Raw genomic sequence first — 16,190 nt, forward strand, 5'->3', positions numbered from 1 at the left:
TAGAACAGGCACAATTGACATAAAATGGCATGTCTGCTTTAATGGACAAAGATCTTTAGCCCTCAGATGCATTTTTAAATTCTAGACACAGACTATTAAGGCAAGAATTGTGAACACTGTTTTACATTCACACAGAATATATTTTCAGAACTAAATATTGAAGAATATGTAATTAAGACCCCTACCTCTAATAAATGAAGCTACTTAATAGCATTCTCACAAAAGCATTAAGAAAATTTAACTCAAAAGGGGGAAAATAAAAGAACACAAAAGAAAAAAGAAAAATTAGTATGAAATTAGCTTTTATTTTTACCTTAAAATAAATGTGCTTAACACGTTTTTTTCCAAAATCAAAACCGAGGAACATTTAGAAAGAGTCGGAAGCACTTTATTTTTCTTTGAAATCTAATAATGTAAACATCACATTGTAATTTCCCTCTCTCTAAAAATCCCCCCCCCATTGCTTATTTTGTGTAAAACCACTTTTCTTCCAACTTTACCACACTTGTCAGTTACAGAAGATCTGCTATGCCCCAGGGGTGCATGGAACTTGGGTGGATGGGGAATCAAATCCCCAGGGACAAATAAAATCCAGAGACTCAGGCTTGGGGAAAAAAAAAATCTTTTCAACATATGGCCATTTGTTTATATAAAATCCCTATGGAGAATATTTAGTAAAGTTAATATTGTCTACAACTCAGCTCTTTTGATATTTCTGAAAGGGTTGCTGATATTTAAGTCTACCAGGCAGCTCAAAATGCTAGAGCAGAACTAGAGAGGTCCAGTCACTTCTGAGCACTGGCTGGTGTTATCTGTTCACCAAAGGGAGGATTTAAAGTTGAACTTCAATTTCAGTAGATACTTCAGATTGACCTGAGCAATGTCATAGACAATGTATCTGGAGTAAGAGAGTTAAGGAAATTAAGGTTTTTCAATAGCTGATGGCAAATAATCCCATCACTCATTAACTATAACTCCCAGGAAGACTGTCTCATGTCCTCTGGATGGTGCATGGGGTTTTCCATAGCTGCTGATCTTTTCAAAGCTCAAGAGGAGCCCAAGAAAGAGCTCAAAGAGCAGGAAGGCAGGCAGGCCCAAGAGTCCCAGGAAGTCCCCCTTCAAGCCCTGCTCCAGAGAGAGGGTCAGTCAATTCCACCCATTACCCACAAGGAACAGTCAGAATCCCCAAAGGAGATGGAATATACCAAGCCAGTTCCACAGCTACCATTTCAAGACAGCCCGGGCAGGAAGCCTGAGAGGAGCAGCAAGCCCCGGGACCTCCAACTCAGCTTCTGGCTCAGACCCTGCAACCACAGCTACTCAAGACCTAGAAATAAAGTTCTTGCCAAATGGCTTAACACCATCAATTTATATGGTTTCTAACAGAAGCAGCATTAAAGATGCTTTAGTCTGCTTTATCTTTGTTCCCTAAGGACCAGGATCTTTCATTTGATTTGCAGTTGAATCCTCTTATTTGGATCATTTCCTTCATATGAATGTGAGATTCTTGTGAATAGAGGTTGATCCTCTTTTCAGTTTTAATAATCACTTTAATTATTGCATCTGATTCTTATATAAACCTGGGAGCAGGAATTATTATTTCCACTTTTTAGGGAAGAAAAATGAGGCAAAACAGAAGTCACACAGCAATTAAGTGTTTGAGGCTGGATTCAAATTCAGGTTTTCTTGACTCCAAGACCAGTGCTTTATCCACTGAACCACTTAACTGCTTGCGTATCATCAGTCTTTAAACCAATTACTTTACATATAAATGTTTAATAAATGACTTTTTTTTCCCTTTTATTCAATATACTGTCTCCTAGTTGCTTGGTGTGATTAACATCTTGAAAGCAAAACTCTTAACCACCTATCCCAACACAAATCTGATGGGCATCCAATGTGTGAGAGATAGTCAGGCTTGAAGCAAGTACACATTGAAATCTTTGGACTTAAAATTAAGAGTGAATGTGGTGGGAAGACATGTCTATGAACCAATTTAGAATAAAATTTAACAGAACCCAGAAAACCCATCTCAATGAGAGAAAGAATAATGATTTTCCCCCACAACTGAACACAACGTAATTGTAATAACTAGCTTGGCACTGGAGAAGAGATGAGCTGTAGACACCTGAACTACTAGACTCTGAAAACAGTACCTAAAGTGACAGAAAATCACATAACACATATTTGGGAGAATGCAGACAAGACCCAGCCATTTTGAAAAGGTGGGGTTGAACACAATGGCCAAGAAAGGATACTCATTATATAGTAGACAGGTGTCATTAACACCAGAAGGAATACCAGTTCCCAAGGGTATTTCCACACCGTCAAGAGTAACACTGGCTGTTGGATCAGGAGCAGTTTTGCCCAAGCCTGAAAAAGGAGAAATAAAAGCTTTAGACTGGTATAAATATGGAGATCCAGAAAAAAAATCTCCATTTTTCTCAAACACAAGCATATGATAGGGAAAACTTTCCCAAAAACATGAATTGTTTGTTATTAAGAGGTTGGTTTACTTGTTTCCCAAATAAACATTATTTTATCACCTGTTAATTCTATCACTTCTTTTCCCCCTTTCCCTAGAAATAAAGTTAGCACAGTTAAGTAAAAAGTCAGTAACTTTTATATCTGCTTTAGAAATATTCTGGATTGTTCTACTTTCTTCTGAATTCCTAAATAATGTCCTTCATTTTTAGATTCATTCTCACCAAACTGAGAAAAAGCTTGCACCACAAGCTCCTGGTCACTGACTCAGACCCTGCAGCCACAGCAGTTCAGGACACAGTCTTACTAAGTTAAATTTGACATTTTTCTACTAAATCAAAACTCAAATACAAAAAACCAGCTTCCACAAGTTGGCATGGAAAAGAGCTCACTTTCTCCAGCACCATGGAGGTAACCATACCTAACACTTCTATAATATTTAAAGATTTAGACATACTCTTCCTATCACCCTATGAGGCAAAGCAATTATTATCTTTAACTGGGGTCTGTGATTTCATTATAGTGGAGAAATCCTCACATGGAAACTCCCTCGCACTAATGTGAGATATGGTCCTGAAACTTTGGGCATATTCAGTGATTAAGTGACTTGCCCAGGGTCTTTCCCTTAACCAATATGGGCCAGATTTTTTGAACCCAGGACTTCCTGAATTTAAGGAGCCAGCCCCTCTCTCCCATACATCATGTAATTTTTACAGCTGAAACTGACTCGGAGATGGGGCAAGGATTTGAATTCAGGTCTTCTGGCCACAAATCTAGAATTCTTCCACTAGAACATGTAAAGGTGACTGACTGTTCTTCACCCAGGCACAGAGATTTCAATAACTCTGAGAGCTACTTGTCCTTGAGCAATGGAACACCCAGCAAGAAGATTTGGCCTCCCTGGTAAGAAAAAAGCCCTTGTGGGTGGCACCTCAGTGCAAGGCACCAGCCCATGAAATATTACCTTTGACACTGTGTTTGCCCTTGGGTAACTTGCTGATGTGGGATGCATGCTTCAGTTCATACCTATGCAAGAGAACATACAGAAAAAGTACCTATCAACCTCACTCTTCGGAATCATGGTGCACCAAAGATAAGGACTTCAGTGGTTCCCAAAGTCTTAGAGCAGCTTTCAGACTTTGAAGAGCTTAAAGCTGCTCAAGACTCTCGGGACAGCCTATCTCAAGAACCTTTAACCGAGTAAGAGAACAATGTGGTCAGTTTGTTCAAAATGGGGAAACTACTTTGGAACTCTAGACAGAAAACACTTTATTTCCTGCCCCCCTTGCCTATTTTAATAAATAAGCATTGATTAAGCATCCCAGGCACTGTGCTAGGAGCAGGGGAAGCAAAAACATGAAAAAAGACCCCTTACCCTCAAGAAGTTTCTACTCAACCTGGCCAGGAGCCAAGCCTCCCCAAATTTCTGCCATCTCTTCACCCCTAGTTTTCCAGCTCTCCTCCATGTTCTCTTTACCATCAGATCGAAAACGTTTTGAGGGCAGGGACTGTCTTTTGGCTTATATGGGACATCCCTACTTAAGTAATTTATGCAGCTATTTGTTATGAAAGATTCTGCAGTTTGGAATAAAGGATAGGAAATCTCCATGGTCTCTACCTAGGATAGCAATCTAAAAGGGCTTTTCTTCCAACTATAAGCCTATTAAGTCTCAATGGCCCCCAAATCAAAGTTACTTACATGTTTCCAAGGGCAACTTCTCCCAGGAGGATCAATCCTATTGGGTCTCCCTGAGATGTGTGGCAGTAATTGGCACTCTTGGAAACCATGTCAGCAAAATAGATTCCTTTACCAAACATGTAGCCAGTCTACAGGGTTGGAAACAAAACAAAGATCTGAGAGACTACTATGGGAATAATAAGGTACTATATGGAACACAAATGATGCAACAAAAGCAAATCATAGATAAGTTGAAAGCTTCTAAATACAGAATTGATTGCAGGCCAATGATATAACATTTTTTTATTTATTTGTATTATTCACCTCACAGGATAGTGAGGAAAATGCTTTGTAAATCATAAAAGTGTTAAATAAATTTAAAGGATTTTTGGATAGAAAAAGGATTGAATTAATTTTATATCATTCCAGAGGCAGCATTAGGAACCAGTGGAAGACTGATTTTGGTTCAATGTTAAGTAGGAAAAATTATTAAAACTTGTTATAAATTGAATAAGATGCCCTGTTAACAGATGATCTTTTCACTGGAAGTGTCCCAGCAAAGGCTAAATAAACACCTATTAGTTTCAAGGGTAGATGGGAGTGCAAAGAGGTAGGAAGAGGTATGCCTCATTCACATCTATTCCCTCCCACTCTGAGTCAACTACTTGAGTTTTCTTTCCAACAGATTCCTTTCGTCTCTCTCTCACTAGAGAGAAACACCTCAATTGTTCATTTGAAGCTGCCTATGGAGAAAAATGCAGCAGCATGCAACTTCCCATATCCCATCATACCACAGGGGCTTCAGGTGGGGCAATTCGAAGACCCTGAGACAGTATCCCAGCAAAGTTGGTGGCTCTGGATCCGTGCCATAGCAGCCGCCGGTTATGAAGTTGCTTGAAGGGTTTGTAGCGCTGGCTTTCTCCTTCACGCACAATCTTGAAGATCTAAAAGCAATAATCAATGAAAGACAGAAGAATAACATCTCCAGGCTGGTCACTTACTGCTTAAGGAATGAAATACCCTTTTAGGAGACGGATACTTCCAAGCAAAGAAAGTTCTCTTTGCTTGCCTTTTTCTCAAATTCAAAGCAAAACACAAATTTTGGAGAATCACGGAAAGATCTATTTCCTGGGCACGAAGCTGTTGAATTTCTCCTCTGGAAGTCTTTTTTAAAAGGCATGAGGTCTAAATTGTCTAAAATGGTTTTCAGTATTCTACTATTTGTACTGTTACTTTCTAAACTTTCAGTTTTCTTTGAATAGACTTGTTAATCCAGTTACTTATTGAATTGCCAGAGCTGGTTGTTCATCTGTGATGTTATTCATTAAATTAACATTGCAAAAATTTATCATTTTATTTCCAGAAATAACTCTCCCCACTCACTTCTTTATTCAGAGAACTATCCCCCATAATCAAGGATAGAAAAATAAAGAGAAAAAGTAGTGTTAAAGAAATATTGCTCTAGCTTTTTGACTTTCTTGGTTGTAAGAATAGGGTGCCTAAATTTTTAATTTGAGCAAAAGGAAAATTAAAGAAAGAAGAGTGCTTTCAAACAAATCTAATTTCCGTTCAGCTGAAAGATGGGTCAATTCTTAAAAACTGTTTTTAGATATAATATACTATTCTGTCCCACCCTAGGTCTGGGTAAGGGAGAAGGAAGCAGGATGGTCTCTTACATCAATAATCTCCAAGTCGTAGGCATTATGAGTCGTAGCATGTGTATTCTTCACATATTGTCTGATAATGTCAGCTTCTTCTGAATTCTGATCAACCACCTGGAAGAGAGTCAAAGAATAAAGGGAAGGAACCCACAATCAAAAGATGCTCAGAACAGTACTTCCTAGGCGATAGGCCAGTTTATAGGGTGGTGTGCCAGGGCACAGACACTGACTAGGGAGTTCAGCCTGCTAGGTTCTAGTCCCATCTGTGACAGGATGTAATACCATCACCCTATCATTCCTTTTAGAAGACTCCCGTGAAATGGGTAGGACTCTATTTCAATACAGGGACAAGAAGGATAATGCACAAGTGATGGTACTTGGGGCAAGTACCCCAAGTTTGGATTGGAAGAAAGGTCAGAAATGAGCTCAAAATGATCCCAAAGGAAGAACTGGAAGGGAACTTGGAACCCATCTAATCCAATTCCCTTATTTTCAGATGTAGATACTGAAGAACTTTAGTGATGTGCCCAATATCACCAAAGATCATAAGTATGAAAGATATGGATTGACTCCGGGGCCAATGGTCTTTCTAGCTTAGTAGCTGTCCCAGCTAGGGCTGAATCACACATCACTTTTAAGATCCACTATATCTGCCATTTTATTTTTCAAAGAAATAATCTTATCACCTGGCAGATTTGCTATAACTGCTATCTGAAGTGATGCAAGAATCACAAGATTTCTAAGGATAACATTTTTGACAGAGCTCTTGAAATCAGAAACAGGTATGTCTTTTAAAAGTTAATCCACAATCTGTGATGGAGAATACCATCTGTATCCAAAGAAAGAATTGTGGAGTTTGAACAAAGACCAAAGACTGCTACCTTTAATTTAAAAAAAAAAGTTATCTTATTATGTAATTTTGCTATCTCTTATACTTTTTCCACCTTTAAGAATATGATTTCTCTCTAATCACATTCAACTTAGATCAATGTATACCATGGAAAGAAAGTAAAAACTAACAGACCAAGTTCTGTGGGGGATGGGAAATGAGATTGGGGAAAAACTGTAAAACTCAAAATAAATAAATTTAAAATGGAAAAAAAGTTATAGAGTTCTGAGCTGAAATAGATTAAATCAGTTGCATGTCCACAAAAAAAATTCAGTCCAAAGAATAGAGGCTGGAGATTGTCTAAAGAGGGGGTGAGTCAACCCAGGTTAGAAGGAGGCAACTAACTCCTAATAATCAGTAATATCTCCCCTAAGTATCTACTTCAGTTACAGCCTGGGTGAATTAGGGAGACCAGATTGCAAAAAAAAGGACAAGACTTATTCTGGACCAAATAAAATAAAACGTTTCCTTGAATTTAAAATTTGCCTTAAAAATTCCTCTAAATCAGGATCCCTTCTCAAAATAATGTTTTTATTAAATAAAAAAATTAAAAGAAATGCTAAGCTCCATGAAATCTATTCTTGGATCTGGACTCCAGGTTACTCTAAAGGTTAAGCCCAAGGCTTGGGAGTTGAATTTGTAAAGAGAACCTATTTTTCAACTGCTGAGATAGTCTAGGCTATAATATAATCAAATGTTCAGTCCTTTTAGCAAAATAAAGGTTTAGCTGTTACCTTAATATCAGTTTTAAGCTTTTCATAGTTGACATCAATAGGATCCTTGCTGCCATCTTCAGATCCACCACGGAGTAAACTATAGGCTACCTCAATGTCCAGTAGGTTGTCCAGCATCTCAACTTTGGCCTGTTGAATCAAAAAATGGATCAGATGCTGAGTTTCCACCCAAATCTTGATCAGTAGAGAGGCTAACTTAAAGGGTCTAACCTTGACCTGTGGGGAAAACTCATTATGCCATGAGCAGAGAGATGGTATTTGATGGGGAAGAGCAAAAACTTAAAAAATGAAAAAAGGGGGTCTTTTTGTTATATGGGACTAATTCTGGTTTATCAAGTCTGTCAACAAGTATTAACTATGTGCCCACTCTGGTGCTAACTGCTGAGGATACAAAGAAGGCAAAGTCAGTTCTTACTCTCCATGGGCTTACAGTCTAAAGGGGAGAGAGACAGCAGGTACTGTATATACAGGTATATAAACAATTCATATAGAACATACAGAAGGGAAAGCCCTGGCACCTGAATCTGATGAAGGTAGAGTTAACAAGGAACCCCTGAATGGTGAAGGGACTGAATTACAAGGTTATTGAAACAAGTTCCTCGTAATTCCTAGCACACAGAGACTCTCAAGGCTTTGCTCAGAGGCTGGACACAGAAGCTTAATAAATGCTTGTGGATTGGCTAGCAGTCAACTTGGAGACAATGCTTTCCACATTATTACTGGACTAAGGAGATGGAGGAAACATTCCGACTTCTGGTTTCCAGGGGGTCTGATTTACTCTATACCTAAGATATTCTGCTGTTTGGAAAAACAGCCTTGGAAAGCAAGAGAGCAAGACAAGTTTAACTCTCCCTTCAGCCAATTCTTTCTTTTATGAGTGAGTGGAGTCTGATGTAGCAATAAGTATCTCCATCCTAAATCAGAAAACATTTATCTAAGGATTAAGATGTAACTGCACCAATACTTGAGAAGAGATGATGAGTGTAGGAGGTAGAGGAGGAGGGTCTCAAAGGTCTAGGCACAGGCAGTGTTCTCCAGCTTGTCTGCCTAGGAATTCTCTTCCTTACTTGTACACAATCAATGTTGTTGAGGAGTGGAGGCTTCTTCATTCCAAAGTCATGGGGGATCAGGGTGTAGAAGCGATTGGAAAGGTCCAGAATCTGAGAGTCATTGCCACCCTGGGATACCACCTGCAGAAGAAGACACATGGTTAAGAATGAGAAAGGGGAAGGGAGCTGATTTTTAAGCACCCTCCACCCCTCATTTCTCTACCTCCTTGTTTGGAAGGATATCCCAGACAGGTCTACATGGAGGGGATGATAATTATGGGAACTACCATGGAGAAACTATTTTCCACATTTTATGTTACTGTGTTATGTGTACTTTTCTTTTTAAATAGTACTCAAGAAATGAGTTTCCTATAATTTTAGTGAATATGGAGAACTGGACAATTTCTTATAAAAGTTGATTGATACCCAAATTCACTTCTTACATACTCAGAAGGTACATTTTAAATAATTTTTATTCAATCCCCGCTCATATTTTCTGCCAGGAAAACTGGTTATCTATAGCAAGTTATCTTATATTTCACTTGCAACTCAATGATGCTTGGTGGAATGTGTACTAAGGTGTTCAATGAGTCTTGTTAAATAAATAAAAGCTGGATTACAAGGGAGAGATCCCCTGGCAGTCAAAGGAAGGTCAAGGTTCAATGAACCTGCAAGGGAGTGGGCAGTGACTCTAGGCAAAGCCAAGTCTCCAGGACCTAGTCCTCCATTCCCAATTTCCTGCCCTGGCAAGGAAGCAGCTCTCTCTCCAGTCTGAACACTCCACTTGCTGGGAATCATTTCCCCGGGGGTGACCAAGTCTAACCTTCCTGCACTTTCCTAGGGCTGCATATACCAAAAGAAGCATGATCATTTTCCCTCTGCAGTTAAAAGCTGGATGTGGGCTTCACAGCAAGCCCCCGAGTAGAAGAGTTTGTAACTGAACAGTAAGCTGTATTTGCCACCTTTAGTTCAGCTCAATTTAGCAGCCACCTATTATAAAATACTAACAAGGCACTGCGGTGACAAAACACCCAAAAACCAAAAACAAACCGACAGTCCATCCCTGTCCTCAATGAGCTTCTACTCTTCTGGAACAAATAAAAATGCACACACATATCTAAACACAAGGTAATTTTTAAAGAAGAGAGCACTATGGACTCGGGAGATTTGAAATTGATCTTTGAAGGAAAGCAAGGATTCAGAGAGATAAGGAGTGGAGGATGGGGGGGTGGGGGGTGGGATGGGAGAGTCTGGAGACAGCTTGTGTGAATACAGAGGTGGGAGGGGGAATGTCAAAATCATAAAGAAGCTAGTTTGGCTGAATGCAGAGAGCATGAAAGCAGGGTAATATTTAGTTAAGTGGAAAAGTAGGTGAAAGTCAAGACTGAAGGGGCTTAAATGCTAACTAAGCTCAGAAGATTCTATTTATTTTAACAGCAAAGGGGAATGACAATGTTTATGGAGCAGGGAGACCTATGTTTTAAGGATATATTATTTAGGCTGTATTGAAGATGGATAGGGGAGGGGAGAGAGACTAGCATTATTAGGAGAGCAGGGGTGATGATGGCCTGAGTTGGGAAGGGTAGATGAGATGTGAGGAATGAATCAAGGAGACTATGGTTACAAACTAGAATGTGGTTTTGCCTTAACAGAAACAGGGAAGTCTGAAAGAGGGATATGTCTAAGAGGCAAGATCATCAGTTGGTCTTGACAAGAAAGGACATCTTTTCCTCAGAGGCTCCACAAAGGAGAAAAGAATGAGTGAATATGAGGAAATTATTTGGAAAATTTAAGAAGTAGAACAGGAGGAATACATAATGGATGGTAGCCATTTTCTCAGTAAAGGAGAAGGTAAAAACCTAAGCTAAGGGAGGCTAAAGTGGAGTGAGGAGAGAAAAGCTCTTGAACTATTTAGGAATCAATAGAGAACAAAAAAGGGTTTCTGAGTAGCTGTGAGAGCTCAGCTAAGAGTAGCTAACATAAATTTGTAATTGATCCAGTTGGCATGGTTACATGATGCCCTCCAATGGTATTCAATAGCACAGGACACTCAATAGAAAAGGTGGATGTTAAGTGATCCAAGGCTGAAGATGAGCAGGGTGTCAACAGTAGCAAGACATGGGAAAAAGGAATCCCAAGAGTGAAGACAAAGGCACAGTGGAACTGGCTAACTCTAAGGTCAAGACTATGATGGAAGGTCCTTTATGGTGGCTTTTAAAAGGACATTCTATGCAAAAAACTAATATATTTATGGTCTGGGAAAATGAAAATCTTCAGAAAGTTTTTGACTTAAATAAAAGTCTATATTCTTTACTTCTCCTGTCTTGCCCCAAATTGAAGCCTAAGGATTTGACTCAAAAGAAGCCTTACATGACTAATAAAACACTTCCTATGTTTTGGAGAAGTGGAGGTGAATGAAAAGGGTAGAGAGAGAGTATGGTGGTATGTGATGGGGTTGCTTCATGCTTACCTGCTGGACCTCGCTGAGGATTGAATATGCAGTCTGGATCTGCCTCTTGCTCAGCTTTCCCAATGGCATCTTTTGAAGGTCAATCTGTTAAAAAGATATATTGCTTTAGAAGAGGGTTTTCCTAAGATGCTATTGAATTATACTAATAACTCTTAAGTGACACATCTTGTTGAGTTGAATTTCCATTTGGAGTAAAAAGACAGATACTAAGACTCATATGTTTGATATGTTTAATACCAGAAACAAAGAATATGACCACAAATGAAATGTGTCAACTCATCAGAACTAGTCCTAAGTCTTTTATAAAAAGGGACATTGCTGTTCAACATTTGCTTTGGAATCTAAGTAAAAGTCTCCAGGTTGTCTACAAGAAGTTATCATGAACAGAAAAGGCCAGAGAATCATTTTCATCAAATCATAAATCTATAGCCAACCAAATTGTGGCTCCTCAATGCCTCTGGAAGAAACCTGGTATTAAGGTTTTATTTTTTTAAAATTAATCCCCCTCTGAACTTAACAAGCAATTATTTAACCATGCTCTTATCTCTACCTCCTCTCCAAAGGAAAGGAAAACAAAATCACTGTTTTTTCTTGCTCTATCAAGAAAAGCAAATTCCCATACTGGTCAGGTCTAAAAACGTATGCTTCATTCTGTAACTTGAATCTGTGATTCTCTTGTCAGAAGTTTAGGTACATTCACTTTCATCTTTATCAGCATAAAGGGGAGATCTCAAATCATGGTCAAGGATAAAAGGATTAGCTCCTATATGGTACAGTTTCAAATCCATTTTAGAGTTCAAGATTATAACTACAAAGTAAGAGGTATAATCAGAGAATTTAAAGAGTCTGAAGGGACCTTAGATGCAGATGTAATGTAGATATTATTACATTCTAATTTGATAGGTGAGGAAACTAATTTTACAAGTGAGGACCAGAGATGATGTAAAGTTACACAACCTTGTGACATCTCTTAAAGATGAAAGCCAAACAGGCCGAATTTGCCACTGGCAGTGTTATTCTTTCAATGAGAAGCCCAGGATGCTTGGGTATCCCTCATAAGCAGAACAGAGATGTTGTTTAGTTTCTACCTTGAAGCAAGGGCAGACTTCTTCCTATTTCTATTAAGAAGAAAAAGTGGGATCCAGGAAGAAAACAATTCCTTCAACAAAGGGATACTTTCAAGTCCATCTTGTAAATTCCAGTATCAAAATGATGATATACAAATCAGATCACAATGTGCCAGGAAGATATATATATCATTAAAGAAAGTGACCTAAATTGTAAATTTTTTTTTGAAGCGGAAGGGAATAAATGTGACTGGTTATTCTCAAAGTTCATCTAACCTGTAATTTAAAACAGTGATTTTCTTTAATAGCAAATACACTAAACACTTCCTCCATACAAACTGGAGCCACAGAAAAGTATAATTTTTTATAGGTGAAAGAAAGAAAATAGGGAAAGGAAAAAAGGGTGGGAGGGGACAAGGAAAGAAAGTAGGTGGAAGAGAGAGGAGAAAATAAAAAAGGAAGAAAGAGACTGAGCAAGTTAGGTGTGTGTCCAAGAAGTTTAAAACATTTATCATTTTTCTCTCTCATCACACTCAATTTGGATCAATGTACAGCATGGAAACAATGAACAATGTAGAGACTGACAAATTGCTTTCTGTGGGGGGTGGGGGAAAATTGTAAAACTCAAAATAAATAGAATCTTTAATTTAAAAAAACCCATTTATCATGAATATAGTTTCATTTTAAAATTGCCCTCTGTGATTTGCCTCTACGGACAAAGGACTCATAGTTAACAGTCCTTAAATGAAGGCAAGCTAAGAAATAACTAGCAATCACTAATACAGATTGAGCCTGGCCTGTGATCTCAGTCTTTTTTTTTTTTTAGGTTTTTTTTGCAAGGCAAATGGGGTTAAGTGGCTTGCCCAAGGCCACACAGCTAGGTAATTATTAAGTGTCTGAGACCAGATTTGAACCCAGGTACTCCTGACTCCAGGACTGGTGCTTTATCCACTGCACCACCTAGCCGTCCCTGTGTGATTTAAGTCTTGAGGTAACTTTCAGATGAGTTCACCAACTTCACTGAAACCTCTCCTTATAGTGTTAGAATTACCTCATATACCAGGAAAGGAAGTGACTATTAAGGAGAAGAGGCAGGCCTTGAATCCAAAAACCTCTCCTTATAGTGTTAGAATTACCTCATATACCAGGAAAGGAAGTGACTATTAAGGAGAAGAGGCAGGCCTTGAATCCAAGTAAAGGTCTGTCTTCTATCCACTACCCTCTGCAACCCCTCTTGCCATTCTACACTGTCAACAATGATCAAAGTTAACTTTATGCAACAACCTCAAATTCCACCATGGCCTTTTTCATGCTCTCCACATCAAAGATCATCTTGATGAGATTCTGAACTGGTTTGGGGAGTTTGGACTTGGTGCCAGCACTAACAGTCAGCTTCTTTACGGCCTCTTCATCCTGGAGGAGGGGTGGAGGAAGCAGGAAATAAAATCAATGATCCGGGCACTCTCTGAAGGGGGAGACCTAAAACATCAATTTAAGATTTTTCTATTCTCTTTTTGGAAAATAAGAGAGAACAAAGCATTTTTAAGGTCTTGTGGACCAACGACCAACATTTAATTTAAATTTGACTCACAGTTACTTCAGGGAATCTGGCGGATGGATTCCTTAGTTCTCTATCTGGCCTAGAACAGGGAAGTTGCTTTCTTCTAATTTGTAAAGTGAGTGGGGTCTGAAACCATGCTTCACTACTCACTTTGTTTAGGGATGTCAGGCTCTCCAATGATTTATTAAAGCAGATTGGATTATATTCTTATCTCAGCTTTCTCAAGTCTCTTCCTATAAAATTTTAAAGCAAAGACCTTGCTTCCCTAGCTCTAGGGAGGACACACTACTTCTGATGGAAGGATATTAGATCATTACCTGCCCATAGTCAATTTCTAGGGGGTAGAATTTCTTGGGATATTTAGTGAAGTTGCTGGAATGCCAGGAATTTCCCGTTTTCTCCTCGTATAACTTCAAAAAATGATCAATAGCATCTTCCCTGGATGACATCTGTTCTAGTTTATTGCTGCCGATCACAGTGCCCACTCGGCCCCAAGATCTAAATATCCAGTATCTAGAAGGAGGATGGGGGGGGGGGGGGGGAGAATAAAAGCATAAGTCAAAAGTCTGAATTTAGTTGCATATAGTTCTACTGGGGGCAGGAACAATAAAAAAACCCAAGGACAATTAAAAGTTTAGGAAAATTCGCAAGTCCTTTACTCCTTGTAAAATGCTCTCTCCAAGGTCAGCAATGTTTAGCATTGGCTGTCTGCCTTTAGCAAGTACAAGGAAGTTTATATTTCCATTTATGTGAGGTATCTAAGAACTCGTAAAAAATGTCACTCTCTCCACAAAGCCCATCCCAAGAAGCTTGTGTAGTCCCTGTTACACCTCTCTCTCTCTCTCTCCACCCCCCCCCCACCCCAACACCTCCCACCTCTTTTTGTCTCCACTATCTGCCAAACCCTTTATTCCCTCCTTCCAAACAATCAAGCAAAAGCTAAACCTCCAACCTGAGACAAATTTACTCCTGTCCCCTTCCAGTTAGCCTTGAAACTAGTCAACTCTGTTTTTTGGTCCATGGAGTTTCTTAATCTCTTAAGAATGGGTTATTTTGATTATAGAAATCATTCATGGAGGTGGTGTGGAAGATTAGTTTTGGAGTCGGAAAATCTGGACTCAAGTCTGAACTAGGCAACATATCAGGCTGGGCAAGTCCATCATTTTAACATTAACATTTTTCTGGTGCTGGAAATTCAAAGACTAATCTCCAGTGACCCAGAATATAAAGAAAATAAAGTGGGTATAACAAGTTGTGGCATATCAGCCACAGATCATAGAAGAAATCACCTAAATAATGCAAGATTAGGAAAGGAAGTGGGTCAGTCTATAGTGAGAGGTACCACAGTGGACAAAGAACTGGGCCCAGAGTCAGGAATTCCTGGACTCAAATCTGGCCTTGAATTCTTACTAGCTGTGGTACCTTAGATACATCATTTAACTACTGTTTCCTCAGTTTTTACATTTGTAAAATAGGGATAATAAAAGCAAGCCTCTTTTCAGGGTTAATGCACGGATGAAATGAAGTTAATACTTATAAAGCAAAGGCTTTGCCAGCCTTCAGTGTACATAAATGCTGGCTATTTTTATGAAATGGATAGCCCTATGTAATTAATATTAAAATATGTAGAAGGTTTTCAGAAATGCTGTGCAAATCTTCTCTGGAGGACTCTTGAACAACAGCTCCACAGGATAAGAAGGTATGGACAAGCTGAAGGAAGGATAGATGTTTAGCCAGAAAAACTGAGGGGTGGGAGATGAGAGGGAAAGGGCAAGGAAGAGATACAGAGAGGAGAGAAAGAGAAACGAGGGAGGGGGTGGGGAGAGGAAGGGGTATGAGGGAGAGATAGGAAGGAAATAATAGATGTCTGCAAGTTTTTGAAGGAATGAAGAAAAGGAATACTATTTGTTCTCCTTGGGCACAAGGGTAAAACTAGGAACACAGAACAGATCTTTTTGAGAAGAACATTTAGGCTTGATAGAAGAAAATGTTTCCCAGTGTAAGAATTGCCCCACTCTGAGTAGATTTCCTTTCCCTGGAGGCTAGATGACCACCTCCTGGGGGACACTGTAGGAGGACTGTGGATTCTGGTAACACTTCCAACTTTTTCTGTAAACCACTCACAGAACCCAACAACTCCAAAAACTGCTCAGTCTTGTCAACTTACCTGATTTCTCGATCATCCTCCAGTAGCTGCAGCTTGTAATATGAGTTGGTACCTTTAACAATGTCCACAAGGCCAAGGGTGGCACTGAAGATTTTTCCATTTTTTTCAAGTACATGAGCTGAGTCCTCGAGCCCTGATCAGAGAGACAAAGCACTAATTCTGGAAGCTGTTTTTGAAATAATGATAGATTTGGAACTGACTGGAAACTCTGAGGGCATTTATTATCTGGTCCAGCCTTCGCCCACATTTATAGATAAGGACACAAAATGGAAACCCAAAGAGCAACTACTAAAAATGGAAGAACTATAATCAGAACCCAGATCCTTTGGGCTTAAGAACTTTTTTCAACTATACTAAACTTCTCCTTTACCATTCAGGATGAAGGATATACTCCAAGAAAGGGAAAAGGGTGAATTCTGGGATGCTAACT

At 39.1% G+C, this 16,190-nt stretch overlaps 1 protein-coding gene across 3 annotated transcripts in view; it reads right to left on the minus strand.

Annotated features, from left to right (window-relative positions):
- Positions 1–285: 285 nt before the first annotated feature.
- Positions 286–16,190, minus strand: part of PARP1 (poly(ADP-ribose) polymerase 1) — a 46,739-nt gene continuing 30,834 nt past the window's right edge. For all 3 annotated transcript variants that reach the window (XM_074222823.1, XM_074222826.1, XM_074222824.1), the window contains exons 12-23: positions 15,761–15,893; positions 13,911–14,106; positions 13,317–13,445; positions 10,966–11,049; positions 8,514–8,636; positions 7,447–7,575; positions 5,839–5,937; positions 4,954–5,106; positions 4,184–4,311; positions 3,449–3,510; positions 2,259–2,373; positions 286–898 (exon numbers count right to left, since the gene is read on the minus strand). In XM_074222823.1, coding sequence (XP_074078924.1) covers positions 817–898; positions 2,259–2,373; positions 3,449–3,510; positions 4,184–4,311; positions 4,954–5,106; positions 5,839–5,937; positions 7,447–7,575; positions 8,514–8,636; positions 10,966–11,049; positions 13,317–13,445; positions 13,911–14,106; positions 15,761–15,893 — 1,433 coding nt within the window. In that variant the 3' untranslated portion in view covers positions 286–816. The remainder of the gene's footprint in view (positions 899–2,258; positions 2,374–3,448; positions 3,511–4,183; positions 4,312–4,953; positions 5,107–5,838; positions 5,938–7,446; positions 7,576–8,513; positions 8,637–10,965; positions 11,050–13,316; positions 13,446–13,910; positions 14,107–15,760; positions 15,894–16,190) is intronic.

Source organism: Macrotis lagotis, chromosome 2, assembly GCF_037893015.1.
Source record: "Macrotis lagotis isolate mMagLag1 chromosome 2, bilby.v1.9.chrom.fasta, whole genome shotgun sequence".
Lineage (NCBI taxonomy): Eukaryota > Metazoa > Chordata > Mammalia > Peramelemorphia > Peramelidae > Macrotis > Macrotis lagotis.